The sequence below is a fragment of the Elephantulus edwardii genome, unplaced genomic scaffold, assembly GCF_000299155.1.
Source record: "Elephantulus edwardii isolate Elephantulus edwardi_28Jun2011 unplaced genomic scaffold, EleEdw1.0 scaffold00008, whole genome shotgun sequence".
Lineage (NCBI taxonomy): Eukaryota > Metazoa > Chordata > Mammalia > Macroscelidea > Macroscelididae > Elephantulus > Elephantulus edwardii.
In genome coordinates this window covers 36,705,886-36,725,212 of record NW_006399758.1, presented here as the reverse complement: position 1 = coordinate 36,725,212, position 19,327 = coordinate 36,705,886, and the positions used below count along the sequence as shown (strand labels likewise).

Below are 19,327 nucleotides of genomic sequence, written 5' to 3'. Positions count from 1 at the left end.
TTTGGGCTTCCACTCATTCATTGTTGCACTATTCTCTCTACCCTCCTCCCAGTTTGTTCTTGTCCAAATGCCACAGTGCTTGTCAAAGCCAGTTCTGATTAATCTTCTTTGTCAGTGTGTCCTTTGCCATTCCCTATGACTCCTCCCTGAGAGAGACATCACCCTGAGTCATAAGGAAAAGGGGATGGCGTATTCTCTTAGCTACTTCCTGCTGAAAAGGGACGCTGTGGGTTTCAGGGTGAAGATCTTCTCTCACTACTCTAAAGGGCCCCTTTGGCAGTAGGAAACACATAGACTATTATGGAGATTGATTTTGGAATTCAGATGCACTCTTATTGATTGTGCTTGGCTGTACATGTACATATCCTTGAAGATGTATCATGGGGGTGTTGCAACCTAGAAGACACAAATTTGACTAACAAGTTATAAGTACATGAGTCCAAAAATTATGGAAAAGTAAAAGAAAAGATTCTTTCATTGTTTTACAAACCCTCCCCCAGGTCCCCTCCACCATGCAGCCCTCGCTCTAGTCTCCTGTGATGACAGAAATACCCAGTTACATCTCTCTTTTAGATGGTTCTCTCCCTCCTCTGCTTCAGTGCAGTATACATTATTGAACCCATCTTACTCAGTGTCTCCCTAACCCCAAGGACAGTCCCATTCTACAACAGTGGCATCATGTAATATTTGTCCTTTTGTGACTGGGATATTTCACTCAGCATAATGTTCTCCAGAGTCAACCATTTTGAATAATATTGCATGAGTTCCTTGTTTTTTAATGCAGCATAGTATTCCATTGTGCGAATATACCAAAGCTTCTCTAGTCATTCGTTTGTTGATGGGCACTTAAGTTGTTTCCAACTCCTTGCTATTGTGAACAAAGCTGCAGTGAACATGGGTGTGCATATATCTGCTTGGATGTCAGCTATGGTCTCTTCAGGGTATATTCCCAGTAGTGGAATTGCTGGGTCAAATGGTATCTCTATTTGCAACTTTTTGAGAAAGCGCCATACTGCTTTCCACAGGGGTTGCACCATTTTACACTCCCACCAACAGTGAATCAGGGTTCCAGTTTCTCCACAACCTCGCCAGCATTTGTTGCTTGCTGTTCTGTTAAATTTTGCTATTTTGACTGGGGTGAAATGATATCTCATAGTTGTTTTAATTTGCATCTCTCTTAGGGCTAGGGATTTTGAGCATTTCTTCATGTGTTTGTTAGCCATCTGAATGTCGTCTTCGGTGAAGTGCCTGTTCATATCCTGTGCCCATTTTTCTATTGGATTCTTTACCTTTATCTTGTTGTGGTGCTCAAGTATTTCATAAATTCTGGATATAAGTCCCTTACCTGATATGTTATTACCGAATACTTTTTCCCAGTCAGTGGCTTCCCTTTTTACCCTACTGGAGAAGTTTTTGGATGTGCATAGGGATTTGAGTCTTAGAAGGTCCCATTCATCTATGTTATCTTCTCCTGGTTGTAGCTAAAGCTAATGTTGGCTTTAAGAGAAGATTTCCTCTTTCTGCTGGTTCTGGAAGAATGTCCTTGTTTCTTTAGCTTCTCTAATAGCTTGCCTCTGGAAACTCTATGAACCTGAAGAAAGGAAGAAAGTTATACCGGTGTTCAGGTCTTTTGTTCATAGGGTAGCTATGAGTTGCCTCCAACTTGACAGCACTTAACAACAACAGCAACAACAACAACAACAGTATAGAGAGAGATCAGCTTGCAGAGTAGACAGAAAGTCATGCTCCCAAGCCAAAGATGGGTAACCTAATCTGAGGCCCTCAGGCCTGTCTTTATTTGTTTTTTTGTGAAACATTCTTCTAAGTCGTATAACCCTAGTATGTCCACTTGCTGTACACAGGTAACTCCTTGTTGCTGTGAAGCTGAACACTGTGACACTGATGTGTCAAATGTGATAATGGTTACCCATGGTGGACAGTGTTTGGTGGAGGTCCCTGATTAAAACAAGCTTGGAAGCAGGAGTCGCATCCACTTATGTAATAGCTTGCCTCTGGAAATCCTATGAACCTGGAGAAAGGACAAAAGTTATACCGGTGTCTAGGTCTTTCTTTCATGGGATTGCTATGAGTCGCCTCCAACTCAAAGGCACACAACAACAACAACAACAACAACAACAACAACAACAGAGTATTGAAGGGACTTCTGGTGCCCTACTGGCAAGAAGCTGTGCTGCAATCCCAAAGGCAGGCAGTTCAAATCCACCAGCTGCTCTGTGGGAGAAGGGTGGGACAATCTTCTCCTATTTGATTAACTACTTTTAGAAATCAGTTGAAGGGTCAGATGTGTTCCTACTTGACACTACAAAACAAAAACAGAGTCTTGTAGATCACCACAACTCTCAAATTTCCCCTGATTTGAAGAGTCGCCTAACAGAAGGGCCTGGGTTCAAAGATCCTGTTTGGTTCCCTTCTCTCCTGCTTCTGTGATACAGAAAAGTTCCCAATTTCTGCTCGCTTCCTTTTTATCTAAAAGCCATGTTAGATAAGACATTATTAGAGGCCAGACCCCAGGGAAATTTTCCTTTCATCAGAGTAAGGCTATAACCTAATTAAGGATGTTGTATTCCACCTTAATTTGTTAAAATTTGGCTGGCTGATCACATCATGAGGAGTGGCTACATTGTTAAATTGCCTGCAATCCTCTCTTAACATAAAAATCAGGAATTACAAAATATTAAAAAATACCTTAGTTGCACCATACTGAAATCATGACCTAGCAAAGACACATTGTGGGTCATCCAGTTTAATCTACGATACTAGATCTTTTTTGTCATTTAAACAAAGTTAAGGTTAAAGTCTGCCCATCGCTTTTCACATTGTATAAGCAACCATAAAGTAACAGAATTTTTTTAAAATATCCTGTGAATTATAATTTTTTAATGTCTAGAAATCCCTTTTTAGGACATACTTAATTATTTCTAAATGATATATCTTTAAAAATTATAAAGTTCGCAGGAATATCTACCAACTGTTCTAAGTCAGAGAAGCATATGTTAAGAGTTCTTCTATATTATAGGACAACATGGTAATAATTTCTTTATGGTATAATTTTCTTTTCATTTATACTCAGGAGGGAGTTCTGGTGGTCTGTAGTAAGAGTTGTGTATTAAGTTCAAACTGGTGATTTGAATTCAACAGTGGCTCAAACAGGAGAAAAATGTCCAATCTCCTCCCATGGCATTTGTTGTTAAGTGCTGTCGAGTCAACGATGACTCACAGCTCACCTATGACCAAGTGAGCAGAACCTTGCCCTAGCTTGTGCCATCCTCAAAATCCCTGATCGACTCAAACCTATAGACCACTGTGCTGATCTATCTTGTTTTATGGCCTTCCTCTCTTCTGCTAACCCTCTAATTTTCAAAATATGAAGTATTTTTTCAAGGACTGATCCATCCCCAAAAGATGTCCAAATATCTGAGACAAAGTTTTATCATCCAGGTGTCTAAGGAGCATCCTGGTTACACTTGTCCCAAGAAAGAATTTTTATTTTGGAAGTTCATGAGATATTCTGTACTCTTCTCCAACACCACAACTCAAAGACATCAATTATTCTTCTGTCCCCTTTTTCACTGTTCAACTGTCACATGCATGCAAGTGATTTAAAGGCCCATAACTTGAATCAGGTGCACCTTAGTCTTCAAACTGATAACATTTTTCTTGAGTATTTTGGGTATGTACATAAAGGCAGAGTTTTTCCCTGCAATACACCTCCCAATTTCCTGATTTCTAGGACCAGTCTTGATTGTAGATACAAGCAAAATGAAATCAATACAGATTTGATCTTTTATCCATTTATAATGATACTGTGTATTGGATCAGTGGTGAAGACCTTTGTTTTGTTGATGTTGAGTGTTGATCCGCACTGAATGCTATAGCCCCTGATCATCTGCATAAATATAAGTTGTTGATGAGTCTTCCCTGATCCTAATGCCACATTCATCTTCATAGACTTCTGATTAACTAATTATTTCCTCAGTATACAGGCTGAATAGGTGTGGAGAAAGTATGCATCCCTGATACATACTTCTGTTGATTTAAAACTGTACAGTGTTCCCTTGTTCAGTTTGGACTATAGCTTCATTATCTGAGCACAGATTTTGCATAAACACAATTAGGTGTCCAGGGATTCCCATTCTCTTCAATATTAGTCAGAGTTTGTTATGATTCATTCAGTCAAATGCCTTTGCATAGTCAATACAACACAGACTTTCTTCTAGTAATCTCTGCTTTTAGTTAGGACCCATCTGACATCCACAATGGCATCCTTGGTGCCACAGACTAAAATCTTTTTTAACTTCTAGCAGTTCCATGTCAAGGTACTGTTCTAGCCTTTTTTGTCTAGGTGTTTTGTTATTAATATTGTTGTTTTGTTGTTATGTGCCATCGAGTTGCCTGCAACTCGTAGTGACCGTCATATAATAGCACTGAACCCTGCCCTATCGTGGGCCAATCTCACCATTTCTGACTGACTTAATCCAACTTCTCCAGTCACTGAGTCACTCCATTTTATCCAAAGTCTTCTTCTCGTGTGCTATCCCTGTATCCTTCCAAGCATGGTGTCCTCTTCTAAGATGTCCCTCTTGGCCAGATGTCCAAAGTATGTGAGATAGAGTCTCAAAAAATTCTTGCCCCCATGGAGGATCTGGTTTCACCCTCCCTGAGAAAAACCCATCAGTGAGATAGGCTGACATAGTAACTGCAACATTAGGCTAAAACACACAGTAGAGATTGTATGTATAGTACAAGATTTATATTTGTAAGCAGGAGCAGCACCCACTTCATAAACAACATGCCTCCAGAAACTCTGTGAACTTTGATAAATGTTGATAGTTGTAGAGGGATATATATATATATATATATATATATATATATATATATATGTGTGTGTGTGTATACATATATGTATACACATACATCTATATACACATACATCGATATACACATACATATATATATATAATTTTGTTTTATTGTGATTTGAGGGCAAATTTACAAAATAGATTGGTTTCAATACACTTTTCATAATACCTTGTTTTTAACACTAATTACAAACTCACAATAACGTCAAACTTTCACCATTCATCGTGATGCTGCTTATTAATTCAATTGTGAGAATTTCTCATTAAATAGATAAAGTGTAACAATTTATCTTTTCTTCTTTCTCCCCTTCACCAATCTACCCTGGAATCTAGCATGCAATATGGATCCAATAAATGTTGAGAGTAAATTTAATTAAAATTTAACTTGGCATAACTTACAATGGCAAACACAAGATATCTCTGGAGAATAAAACTTCCGGAGGGTCTGTGTGTAAAGTCTGGCAAATCTCTGGAGGATAAAACTTGACAAAGATTATAAAGAATAATTATGTATATGTTCAACTGAAAAGTTATGTTTTATATTTTATATTTATTTAAAAATATACAACTAATTGTGAAGTATTTACTTCTTAATTGAAAAGAACATAAGACCAGGTGAGAAGAATTTATTAAAGAAAATATACTCAATCTTAATTAAAAGAGTAGGAGCCCGTGACCTTTTATCTAGGGTTGCGCACTTGGCCTTATCCCACTAGAAGATGTAGTTTTACCATCTGTTAGAAGGTCAGGCTATAACTAGTCAGGCTCTGCTATTTACTGCTCTTTGGGATGAGATTTGAAGTACCCAAATCTAGTCCATAGTATCTCACTAGTGCCTATAATGTCAATGTTTATGTATTCTGTTTAATTTTTCACAGCTTTTAGTTTTCTAATGTTTCTACATTGTATATTTCATGTTACAAAAATTAAAATATGTTTGCAGTTATTTATCCTCATTTTGATTGACTTCCAATCTGAACTCTACCTCTCACACTTTAACTATCCATGTACTACTTTTCACAGTGTTTTCAGAGGCCTGCTGTTCAAGAAGTGAAGGGCCAATCCTGTTTCCTAGTCTGTTTCAATATTGGAGCTCTGCTAAAACCTGTCCACTATGGGTGACTCTTCTGGCATTTAATACACCAGTGGCACAGCTTTCAGCACCACAGCATTCACAAGTTACCTCAGTACAGCAAACTGACAGACAAGTACCACACAATGAATAAGAATAATAATAAAAAACAAAAAAGAATATAGATACTTAAGATAAAAAGTAATTAGCAATACACAGACCATTCCCCCAAAACAACAAATTGACAGATAAGTCTTAAAGCTTAGGATGCTCCAACACTGAATGCCAGCCACCAGTTCAAGGAAATGGCTTTCTCTCTGTGGTAGTTCTGGTGGAAGAACAATGAATAAGGATGATAGAAAAGGACTGATGTCATTGAATTGTAATTTTAGAAAAAAGTACTAAATTTCCCAAGGAATGTCAAAAGAACAAACAAAAATGTCTTGGAGAAAGTACAGCCAGAGTGTTTCTTGGAGGCAAAAATTATGATAAAGCTACCTCTTACATATTTTAGCCACATTGCTAGAAGAGGCTATATCTTGGAGAAGGACACCCTGCTTGGAAAGATGGAAGGAGTATGAAAGAGAGGAAGATCCTAAATGAGATGTATTGACACAGTGACTTCAGAAATGAACTCAAATATATCAGAGATTGTGAGGATGGCACAGGATCGACAGGTGTTATGAGCAGTATAAGAAAATATAATATATGTTAGAAATAAGAATAAGAAATGCAGAAGAAACAGTTTAACCTGCTCAACCAGACCCTTAATAGCCATGAGGCCTCACTGGCTAAGACATGTTTAAACCCTGATAAAAAATTGTGACTTGTTACTGCCCGTGTTACCAAGGGAACACAGCTGGTATAGGAATGACTGATCAAACCCATGTTGTTCTGGGCTTCTAATGTGAGTGGTTTATACAACTTGTTTTGAAACTAATATGGTTGGTAAAACCCAAAGTTTGAATGTTGTTATTCTTAATATTATTGGTTGAATATAAATGAAACGCAAAGTTTGAATTTTATTGCTTGAATATGTAATACTCCCAAAAGTATGTAAACTCTGGGATCCCAGTTAAAACTGTGTTTGTGTCAAAGCAATGAGTTGAACACTGAGATAAATACTGAAGACCCAAAGATTCTTTTCAAAGCCAAAGAGCCAAAGGCTTTTTGCAGAGCCTAGGACACTGGCCTGCACAGATGGAAATAAGCTATTGAGACAATGGAGGATTCTGCCCACACTGATGAACTTAAGCTACTGAAACAGCCGAGGACCCTGGCTACATTTAACTGCTGAACTAGCCAAGAACCCTGACTGCACCAATGACCATGAGAGGCAAAAGAAGGAGATGAGTTGGGACCCCAGGGGTGAGCATTCCCCACTATTAATGAAACAATATGTTGTGATAAATTTATAAATTGCAATGTAGATAAATTGCAATTAACTGTTTAATACTTGCTATGAATTAACAAATCAATATGTTGTGATGATTATGAATGTAGATAAATTGCAATTGTTTAATTCTTGATATTAATTAATGAAACAATATGTTGTGATGAATTATGAATTGCAGTGTAGATAAACTGCAATTAACTGTTTAAGACTTGCTATGAATTAATCAATATGGTATTGTGAATTTATCATTTGCAATATAGATGACACCTAACAAAAATTAGAGAGAGCTCTGTTGGCCTAGTGGATACAAAGTTATGCTATCAAGCCAAAGGTGGGTGATTTTAATCAGCACTCAGGCCTGGTTTAAATTGGTTTTGGTCAAACATTCTCCTAAGTGGTATAGGACTGGTCTTTCCATTTGCTGTACAAAGGTAACTCGTGGTTGCTGTGATGCTAAATACTGTGACACTGATGTGTTAAATACAATTATGGTTATCCCTGGTGGATAGTGTTTGGTGGAGCTCTCTGATTAAAACAAGCTCGGAATAATAGCCTTGGAAGCTCAATGGAGTTTTACTATGAGTTGAAACCAATATGATGCCAGAGGGTTGAGTTAATTTGCTTTACTTTTTTAAAGAAGAAATTAATTTATATTTGTTATTGTGTACCATCAAGTCAGAACCAATTCACAGCTGGCCCTCTCGTGAGTTTTCAGAAGCAGTAATAACACGAGAGGAGATTGCCCATCTTATTTCCATGTAGCAGCTGGTAGATTCTAACCACATGTGTTTGGGTTGGGAGGATGGTTCTTTACTATTGAGCCACCAGAACTTCCTAACTTAAAGCTATGGAGGGGAAATATTTAGTGTTCCAAGTCCCCCGAAATAACCTGTCACATCCTACTAAGCTGCAAGTAAAAGCTCACAGCACACTAATAGTTTATATTCAGAGACATGTTGAAAGCTGTGGTGCCTTAATGTTGAGATGCTAAAAAAGAAACTTAGCAATGCCACTCTCTCTGTGTTAGGGATCTTTTACCTCTTTAATCACTCTTTAAAACACAAGCTATATTTTGACATTTTTGGGGTGTTTCACCTCCTTCATAAAATTGAACATTCTCTGGATTTATTTTGGCTAGGGGAAATGGGCAAAAATGTTTGTCTTTTGTAAAACTAAAGTAGCACCAAGTGAACTTTCTAAAAGTAGGATTAGTGATTGGAGAAAGGAAAGGTTTACTACATGAGACACTATATTGAATGGGTGGTGATAGAACTTTTTTTAATCATATGAGTGAAGTAACAATTTTAAAATAGTGTAAAATTTTGAAATTCCAAATAATACCAGAGAAGTTTATTTTTCTGCAACCTTAATGCAACTTTATAAAAAGACCAGTAATTGGCATTGGAAGAACTAAAGACAATTTAGGAAACATGTTCAACCATTAAATTTAAATTGTACATTGATATTAAAAAATAAATCCACTATTTTTGTCATCATCTTGTTTTTTTTACCATCTCTTCAAATGTTTTTTAATGATTAGAATCTCATATCCTTAGATTTGATTGGTTGAAGAACTTTCAGAGCAGGAAGAAGGAGAGAAAATTCATTTCTTAGTTTAGCTTCAGGCCCAGTGCACTTACTCCTCCCTTTTATTTCAAATTATTAGATGCTTATTAGTGGGATGCTTTGAAGCAACTCAATGAAAATAATGCTATATAATATATTGTATTTCTTTAATGAATCATTTACATTCATGATATCCAACAGGGCAGTAATGCCTTTGTGTTTTTCAAATACTCAAAGATATAGAATTGCATGTCTAAAACCAGAGTAAAAGATAATCTGATATAAATGTATGGCTCTTAAATTTCTCTATGTGGGTCTTCTGCTTAAGAAATTAGTTCTCTCTTGCAGGGAAAGTAATATAAAAACAATAATCTTAAAAACATAACACTCTAATCTGCTTAATTCTGGGTTGATTTAGCTTTTGTATTTTATTTGCATAACAATATCACAATTTCTACATTTTTTTATTAGTCTTGCAATTATTTAAGGAAATTTGTTTATTTAATGTGGCTGGTTGTTTCTTTTTACTTCTCTTATTTACTTTCTGAAACGTATGGATTGAAATAATGAAAACTAGATCAGTTTTCGTTTCCATAACTTTCTTTACTCATTCAATAAAGAAACTTGACACTTTCATCATTTAGGCAAGACTAAAATGTTAGAATTCTTGCTAGTTTGAGACTTTTTGGACTCAATTCAAGAGTATGATAGTATTAAACACATGATGTATGCTAGTCTAACACATAATCTTTCCTTGAATAACTTGCTTATTGCCTCTTCTAGAGAAAGAGGATGCATTTTCACATAACGTTGTGGCTGAAAGTGCAGTCCGTCCCACCACTAGTTGGCATGACTGTTGTTATTGTGTACCATTGGCTGACTCATAGCTCACCCCACCCCACAGGTTTAAAGAAGCAGTAAATCCCATGGGAGTAGACTGTCCATCTTGCTCCAACAGAGCAGGGGATATATTTAAACTGCTTATCTTTGTGTTGGCAGCAAAATTCCTTACCACTACATCTCCACAGCTCCTTAGGATACTTTTTTTCCATTGACCATTGTCTTAGAAACTACTTCAATCTCTCATCTGTGAGAAGAATTCTAAATCTTTGAGACTTGAAATCTTCTCTGAGGGCTATGAAATGCAAAAATAATAAATAAAAGGCTCAGTACTGGCTCTTTTCCTTTCAAGAATCAGTTCCTGATTATTTTGATGATCTTATGAATGTTTTTATCCCTTTTAATCTTCCCTACTGTCTACCATGTTTGCTGATTGACACTGGAGAATTTAAAGAAAAAACATATGATCAAGAGATAATGGTAATGAAGGAGGAAGCACAAGCTTCTCTAAAGGACTTGACAAAAAACAAGGCCTCAGGAATCGATGAAATGCCAGTTGACATATTTCAACAAACTGATGCTGCCCTGGACATGTTTCGTGTTGTGACAAAAAATCTGGAAGACAAAAATGACTGGAAGATATCCATATTTATTCCCATTGCACAAAAAGGTGACCACAGAAAGTGTGGAAATTATCAAACAATATCAAACACAACCAATATCCTGCTGAAGATTATCCAGAAACTATCAGAACAGTACATTGACATAGAACTACCAGAAATGCAAGCTGGGTTTAGAAGAGTTCATGACAGTAGAGACTTTATCACCAATGTCAGATGGATTTTGACAGAAAGCAAAGAACAGCATTTGTTTTTTCATTGACTATGCAAAGGCATTTGACTGTGTGGATCACAGCAAATTGTGGTTAACCTTGAGGAGAATAAGAATCCCAGAACATTTAATTGTGCTCATGTAAAACCTATATTCGGACCAGGAAGCAGAACTCAGAACTAAGCAAGAAAACACTGCATGGTTCAAAATCAGGACAGGAGTGTATCAGGGATGTGTCTTGTCTCTATCAATCTATATGCAGAACAGATCATTTGGAAAGCTGGGCTTTATGAAGAAGAACGTGGCATCAGTATTGGAGGAAGACTTATCAACAACCTATGTTATGCAAGTGACACCATCTTGCTTGCTGAAACTAAGGAAGACTTGAAGTGCTTGCTAAAGAAGGTCAAGGATTGTAGTCTTCAATATTGATTGAAGCTCAACATCAAGAAGTCAAAGATTCTCACCATTAGACCAATTGGCAGTACAATGAAAGATGGAGAAGAGATTGAGGTTGTTAAAAGTTACTACACGCTTTGCTCTATCATCTACTCTCTTAGCACCAAAAGTCAGGAAATCAGTAGATGACTTGAACTGGGAAAATCTACTCTCAGGGATCTCTCTAGAGTACTGAGGAGCAACGATATCAGTCTAGGGACTAAGGTATGCCTGATTCAGGCCATCACCTTCATAATTGCTTGCTTTGCATTAGAGATCTGGACAATGATGAAGGATGACAGACGAATTAATGGCTTTGAGTTGTGGTGCTAGAGAAGAGCTTTGAATATTCCATGAACCATCAAGAAAACAAGTAGGTCTGTTTTAGAGAGGGTGAAACCAACTTTCTCTGTGGAGGCTAAAATTTTAAAGCTCTGTCTTGTGTATTTTTGGCATGTGGCGAGGCAAGATCAGTTCTTTTAGAGGGACATCATTCTCAGAAGGGTGGAGGGACAGCGCAGGAAAGGAAGACCCTGGACGAGATGGATTAATACAGTAACTGGGACAATGAGACTGGCTCAAGACAGGGCAGGCCTCAGAGGTGTTATAGATAAGGTCACTATGAGTTACAGGTAACTTTATATCACATAACAACAACGTATTAGAAAAATAAATTTTCTATTGCAAGTTTCTCCATAGTCTCATTCCTCTACATTTTTAAATTATAATTTTAGAGTTACAAGTAGCCCCACAAAAATTATTTCTATTGTTCCAGTTCAAAATTGTCCCTAGATCATCTCTTCTATACACTTTAGCCAACCTGCACTTTTTTTTTAGCTTCTGTTGGTAGAATTTACCACATATTTTCTTTTTTTATTATTAATTTTAATGAATGTTTACAGAGACTTTGGATTTCCATTCATTCCCTGTTGCATTTTTCTCCCTGCCCACTCCCCTCCCCCAGTTCTCTCTTCTCTTTGAAAAGGAAAATACAAATTCTTTCATTGTTATATAATCCCACCCCGAACCCCAGTCCACTGCACTATGCACCCTTCATTCTGTACTCTTGTTATGATAATAACACCTAATCATATATCGCTTTTAAACCATTCTGTCCCTTCTCTGTTTCAATGCAGTATACAGTTTTTCCATGTACATTTGAACAGTCTGCATACAATGTCTGTTTTGTTCTTTGTACACTTCAAGATGCCTATGATTAAAGATTGAGTTTTACTCTACTGGCACTTGGTACCAGCAGTCAGGAAATCAAGAGACATATTACATTGAAAAAAAATCTGTCGGAGACCACTTCAAAATGCTGAAGAACAATTAGGTCAATCTAAAGACTAAGGTGAGTCATGTTCTTCTCAATCACCTGCTATGCATCAGAGAACTGGACAATTAATAAAGATGACACAAAAAGAACTGATGCTTTTGTGTTGTGATGTTAGAGAAGAGTTCTGAATATCTCATAAACAGCCAAAAGAACAAAAAGATAAGTGTTGGGAAAGGTGAGGCCAGACTTCCTTAGAAGAAAGATGGCAAAACTTCATCATTCATGCTTTGGACATGTAGCTAGACGAGGCTATTCCTTGGAAAGGAATACCATGTTTGGAAAAATGGAAGGTCAGCGAAGAGGAGGAAGACTCCCTGTGAGACAGATTGACACTGTGATTTCACCAATGAGCTCTAGTGTGTCAGATATGATGAGAATGGTATAAGGTAGAGCAAGACTGGAGTCATCTGTTCATAGGATCACTATGAGTAGTATTAGACTCACTGGTACCTAACAACAACAACAACAACAACAACAACAACAACAACACAAGGCCAAGAAGGAATTCAACTTGTAGAAAAATATTCATGGATGAAAGAATAAATATAACTGTACAACTTAATGATGACGAGAGTTTTGGTAATACAGTCCATGTAGAGTTACACTGCTAACATAATGGAAATGCTTCTCTGCTGGTTTAAATCTACCATTAACTCTGCAGGAGAAAGATGGACAAACAACCTCCTTCCCTGAGAAGTGTATTTTTGGAAAACTAGCTGGAGGGTCAGTTATGAGTCATTTACTAAGTGACTTAGGAAATATCAAAATATTACTCAAAATAACAGATGGTATGAAAAATTGATACACAAATCACACAGGTGTATATTAGTTGTTACAATCTTATTGAGTGAAAGTGTTATATTTATCACTATGAACTTTTCTATTGAGTACCTTTAAGATGAGACTTTCTAATATAATCATAAAAAGTTTTTATGGCACAATATGTGCTCCATGAAGATAGAATGTTTTCTTGATTTATTACTTATTATAAGGTATTCTGGCTTTTTTCCTACATTTTTGTATTTACCATATTTTGATCCATATATCTTTACAAAGCAATGTGTGACATTACTTATGTCTTTGTTATGATGAAGTATCAAATAAGGCAAAACTCATTATTTATTTTAAAGTTTTAGACTACTAGATATTTGTAACCCCTCATAATTGAAAAATGTTTTATTTATGATGTGTATGTTGCTGTTGTTATGTGCTATCAAGTTTATTGCAACTCATAGCGATCCCATGTACAACTCTGAACCCTACTAAATCCCTTGCCGATCTCGCTGTCTCCAACATGCCTAACTCCATTACCCAGTGACGAAATCAATCCATCTCATTGAGGATCTTCTTATTCTGTGCTATTTCTCCACACTCCCAAGCATGTGATCCTTCTCCAAGGACACATTCCTCATTGCAACATTCCCAAAGTGTGTCATACGAGACTTCAGAATCCTTGCCTCCAAGCAGCAACATGGTTTCACCCTCTCCAGGACAAACTTGTTTGTTCTCCTAGTAGTCCATGGTATATACAATACTCTTCTCCAGCACCAAAGCTCAAAGGAATCAACTCTCCTTCTATCATCCCTAGTCATTATCCAGCTCTCTGAAGCACAGAAATTAATGGCAAAGACCATAGGCTGTATCAGGTGCACCTTACTTTCCAGACTGACATCATTGCTTTTCACTACTTTGGAGAGGTCTCTGACAGTAGACTTTCCCAGTGAAATTCGTCTTTTAATTTCTTGGGTGCTGGTACCAAGAGTATTGATTGTAGAGCCAAGCAGACTAAAGCTATCAACAATATCAATCTCTTCACCATGTATCATGATGCTCCCAATTTGACCAGTGGTGGAAATCTTTGTTTTCTTGATGCTAAACTTCAATCCATATGGAAGGTTGCAATCCTTGACCTTCTGCAGCAAGTTCTTCATGCCCTTCTTAGTTTCAGCAAGCAGGGTTGTGTCACCTGCATAACACAGATTGTTGATAAGTCTACTTGTAATCCTGATGCTACACTTCTCTTCATAGAGCCCAGCCTCCCAGATAATCTGTTCTGCATATAGATGGAAAAGATATGGAGATAGGACACATTCTTTGATTCACACCTTTCCCAATTTTGAACCATGCAGTGTTTCGTTTGCGTCTTTATTTTTTTAAATGTATTTGCCTGTTGCTAAGAATTGACCCCTGAGAACTGCCTTATTCATACCCAGATGTTTTTGAAATGAATTTTTATTTTCATGTGTATCAAAGAACTTTTTTATTCCCATTTTTATTTCTTTTGTAACCCAATAGTGCTCAAAGAAGATATTCTTTAGCTTCCATGTGGTAGTTTTATTATCCTTTATCCTCTTGTTGTTAATGTCTAGTGTTATGGCATTGTGATCTGAGAAGAAACTTGGCATCTTTTCTATCTTTCTTATTTGTTGAGGCCTGCTTTCTATCCTGACATATGTTCAGTTCTTGAGAATCTACCATGTACACTTGAGAAGAAAGTGAATTGAGCTTCAGTTGAGTGAAATATCCTGAATATATCTAGGAGGTCAAATTGGATAAAGTATATTTTAGCTTTTCTGCAAGTTTGTTGAGTATGAGTTGACTTGTGTTTTCTTTAGAGGGATCTACTAAAGTCCACTACTATAAATATGGGGCTCTATTTTTTTCAAGTCTGTTAACTGTTGTTTTATGCGTTTTATAAATATATAATTTGAGTATAGATGTTGACTAAAGTTACATCTTAATGATCTATTCTTCCTTTAACCACTATATAGTGCCCTTTCTTATCTTTTTAAAGATTTTTATTTTTATTTTTAATTTTTATTATTTTGTGTATGTGTACTGTCAAATGGGATCTGACTGGTACAGGAGGAGATTGTCCTCCTCCAACAGATCATCAGTCTTTCTTATCTTTTATGGTGGTCTTCATCCTGAAGTTTATTTTATCTGAGATTAGTATTGCCACTTCTTCATCCTCTGGATGCCATTTCCTTGGTATATATATTTTTTAATTAATTTATTTATTTTTCATTTCAAGGAACATCTACAGAAATTTTGGAATTCCATTCATTCATTGTTGCACCCTTCTCCCCACCCCCCTCCTCCCTTCTCCCCATTTGCTCCTCTCCTTGAAAAGCAAAAGAAAAACTCCCTCATTGATACCCAATGCCCCCCCCACATCCCCCAACCCCACCCCCAATCCCAAATATAATCCATGCTGCAACCCCCATTCCATACTCTTATGATAAGCATAATGCCCTAAAATAGAATTTTTTTAAACTATTCTCTCCCACACAGACTTCAATGCAGTACACATAATTCATCCAGTTTTTCTCAGTCTTACCCCCATCCCAACGCCAGCCTCATTCTACAACAGTGGCATCATATAGCATTAGTCCCTTTGTGACTGAGATACCTCACTCAGCGTCATGTCCTCCAGGGTCACCCATTTTGAATAATATTGCATGAGTTCCTTGTTTTTCAATGCAGCATAGTATTCCATTGCCAACAAGCACATGAAGAAATGTTCAAAATCCCTAGCTCTGAGAGAGGTGCAAATCAAGACAACTATGAGATATCATCTCACCCAAGTAAGACTAGCAAAATTTAACAGAACAGCAAGCAACAAATGCTGGCGAGGTTGTGGAGAGACTGGAACCCTTATTCACTGTTGGTGGGAGTGTAAAATGGTGCAACCACTGTGGAAAGCAAGGTTAAATTGTCAAATAGCTCAATCTCTTCACCATCTATCACAGTGCTGCCAGTTGGCCCAGTGGTGAGAATCTTCATTTTCTTAATGTTGAGCTTCAATCCACATTGAGTTTATAGTCCTTGACCTTATGCAGCAAATTTCTTCAGATCCTCCTGAACTTCAGCAAGAGGGATTATGTCATCTGCACAACACAGGTTGTTGATGTGTCTTCCTCCAATCCTGATGCTGCATTTCTTCTCATAAATTTCAGCCTTTTTTTTAAAATTTCAGGCTTTTAAAGTATCTTTTCTCTAATATAGATTGGAAAAGTATGGAGATAGGATATATCCCTGATGCACTACTTTCTTGATTTTGAACCATGCAGTGTTTCTTTGCTCTTGTCTGATGACTGCTTCCTGGTCAAGGATAGCTTTCACATTAGCACAATCAAGTATTCTGGGATTCCAATTTTTCTCAATGTTAACCACAAGTTTTTCTGATCCACACAGTCAAATACCTTTACATAGTCAATGAAACACAGATTTTCATTCCTCTGGTATTTTCTGCTTTCTTCCAAGACCCATCTGATGTTGGCTATGATGTATCTAGTGCTGTGACCTCTTCTAAACTCATCTTATATTTCTGGTAGTTCTCTGTTGATGTACCAGTACATTTTTGGATAATCTTCTGCAGGATTTTGCTTGCATGAGATATTAGAGATATTGTTTGATAAGTTCTACAATCTGTTGAATCATCTTTTTTTTTTTAATGGGGATAAATATGGGTCTCTTTCACTCAGTTGACCAAGTTGTTGTCCTCAAGATTTCTTTGCAAAACCTGGGGAGCACATCTAAGTGTGCATATGTTTGTTGAAATATTCCAATTGGTATTCCATCAATTCCTGGGGCCTTGTGTTTTGTGAGTTCCGTCAGATCAGCTTATGCTTCCTACTTTAACAGCATTGATATTGTTTCATGAAAGTCTTTAGTGCCAGAAAATTATTTTTTGGTACAGTGATACCCTGTACTCCTTCACACTTCTTCTTTTTTTTTTCTTTACATAAAACAGAATCACATGATGACAGTTTTATAACTTTATTTGACAATCAGATATTAGTTTTCCTCCGCATTGACAGTCTGTAGATTTTTGGAAGTGTTGACCCATACGTAGGTAAGCAGTGTATACAGCTTTTTGGGGGAATCTTCATCCTCATTATGTTTTATGGACAACCATCCGTAGATGTGGTATGGGACATTCCTTATTTCTGTGGCCCAGACAGTTTTGTTAAGCCTGGTGTCAGTGAGAACATCTGGTGCTCCCATCTCCTTCATGGCAAATTTCCAGATATCCTTTAGTGCCCAAGGAGCACACTTCTTTTTTTTTCTATAATTATATTTTATTAATTTTCATAAACATTTACAGAGATTTTGAGTTTCCATTCATTCATTGTTGCACTATTCTCTCTACCCTCCTCCCAGTTTGTTCTTGTCCAAATGCCACAGTGCTTGTCAAAGCCAGTTCTGATTAATCTTCTTTGTCAGTGTGTCCTTTGCCATTCCCTATTTCTCCTCCCTGAGAGAGACTTCACCCTGAGTCATAAGGAAAAGGGGATGGCATATTCTCTTAGCTACTTCCTGCTGAAAAGGGACGCTGTGAGTTTCAGGGTGAAGATCTTCTCTCACTACTCTAAAGGGCCCCTTTGGCAGTAGGAAACACATAGACTATTATGGAGATTGATTTTGGAATTTAGATGCGCTCTTATTGATTGTGCTTGGCCGTACATGCTCATATCCTTGAAGATGTATCATGGGGGTGTTGCAACCTAGAAGACACAAATTTGACTAACAAGTTATAAGTACATGAGTCAAAAATTATGGAAAAGTAAAAGAAAAGATTTTTTCATTGTTTTACAAACCCTCCCCCAGGTCCCCTCCACCATGTAGCCCTCGCTCTAAACTCCTGTGATGACAGAAATACCTAGTTACATATCTCTTTTAAACAGTTTTCTCCCTCCTCTGTTTCAGTGCAGTATACATTATTGAACCCATCTTACTCAGTCTCTCCCCAACCCCAAGGACAGTCCCATTCTACAACAGTGGCATCATGTAATATTTGTCCTTTTGTAACTGGGATATTTCACTCAGCATAATGTTCTCCAGAATCAACTATTTTGAATAATATTGCATGAGTTCCTTGTTTTTTAATGCAGAGGAGCACACTTCTTAAATCCCTCTCCATGGATGCGCTTGTGAATGTTGATGGTGTACTCTCTGGTCACTACTTCGTTGATGCCAGAATGGCCTTTCTTCTCACCACCCTTCTTTGCAGGGGCCATTGCGCCGAGACCAGGCTGAAAAGGAAGATGACCTCAATTTTCTTTTAATGACTTCCTGGATCATTCAATATTCTGTCCATTGCGTTATTATTAAGTATTGAAACTCAACTTGAATTTGTTTTTTAAGCTGAAGGAAGCTTTAAAATGCCAAGCAAGTTCATCCCTGTGACTTTCCAATTCCAACTCTTTGTACTTTTTCTCCATCTTTGTAATGACCTTTCCCATTGTTCATGGATAACACTCTTGATAGCCTCCTACAGTTCATCTGGTCTTCACTTATGTGTGTTCAAGGCTTCAAACCTGTTTCTGAAATGGTTTTTAAATTCAGGTGAGATATTCTCAAAGTAATTTTTTGGTTCTCGGGGATCTTATTTCACTTTCAATTTTAATTTTTATATAAGTAGTTCCAGTCTGAAGTCTCTGCAGCAGCCAGATTCTACACAGCTTTGTTTGATGGTTCTGGTGAGGATTAAGGTGGAATATTGATTTGCTATTGGGTGTGAGATGATGTGATTCGATCTTCTATTTAAAAACACATTTAGTCAGCAGTGTGGGGCTGGAATCCAGTTTGGAAGTCAAGAGCAGCAGCCAGATTTACAGAGGTTTGCTTACTGGTTCTGGTGAGGATTAGGTTGGAATGTTGACTCACTAATGGGTGTGAACTTACCGATTAAAACAAGTTTGGAAGCAAGAGTGGCATCTACTTCCAAAATGGCTTGCCTCTGGAAACTCTAAGAACATGAAGAAATGATGAAAGTTATGCCAATGTTCAGGTTCATAGGGTCGCTATGAGTCGTCTATGACTCGATGGCACTTTAAAACAACAATAATAGTTGATAATTTGTTCCACAATTAACACCTGGCCTAGTTTTCATTGCAGATACTGAGCTGCTCCAACAATTCTTTCTACAGTAGTAGTAAATTTGATCCCTGGCCATGTGTATA

The 19,327-nt window shown here is 37.2% G+C and overlaps 1 protein-coding gene across 1 annotated transcript; it reads right to left on the bottom strand.

Annotated features, from left to right (window-relative positions):
• Positions 1–17,159: 17,159 nt before the first annotated feature.
• On the bottom strand, positions 17,160–18,382 carry LOC102869499 (60S ribosomal protein L31-like). The gene is made up of 2 exons (XM_006880518.1): positions 18,267–18,382; positions 17,160–17,430 (listed from the first exon to the last, which is right to left on the bottom strand). Exons 1-2 carry the CDS (start codon positions 18,380–18,382, stop codon positions 17,160–17,162), a joined length of 387 nt encoding a protein of 128 aa, XP_006880580.1.
• Between the last annotated feature and the right edge of the window lie 945 nt (positions 18,383–19,327).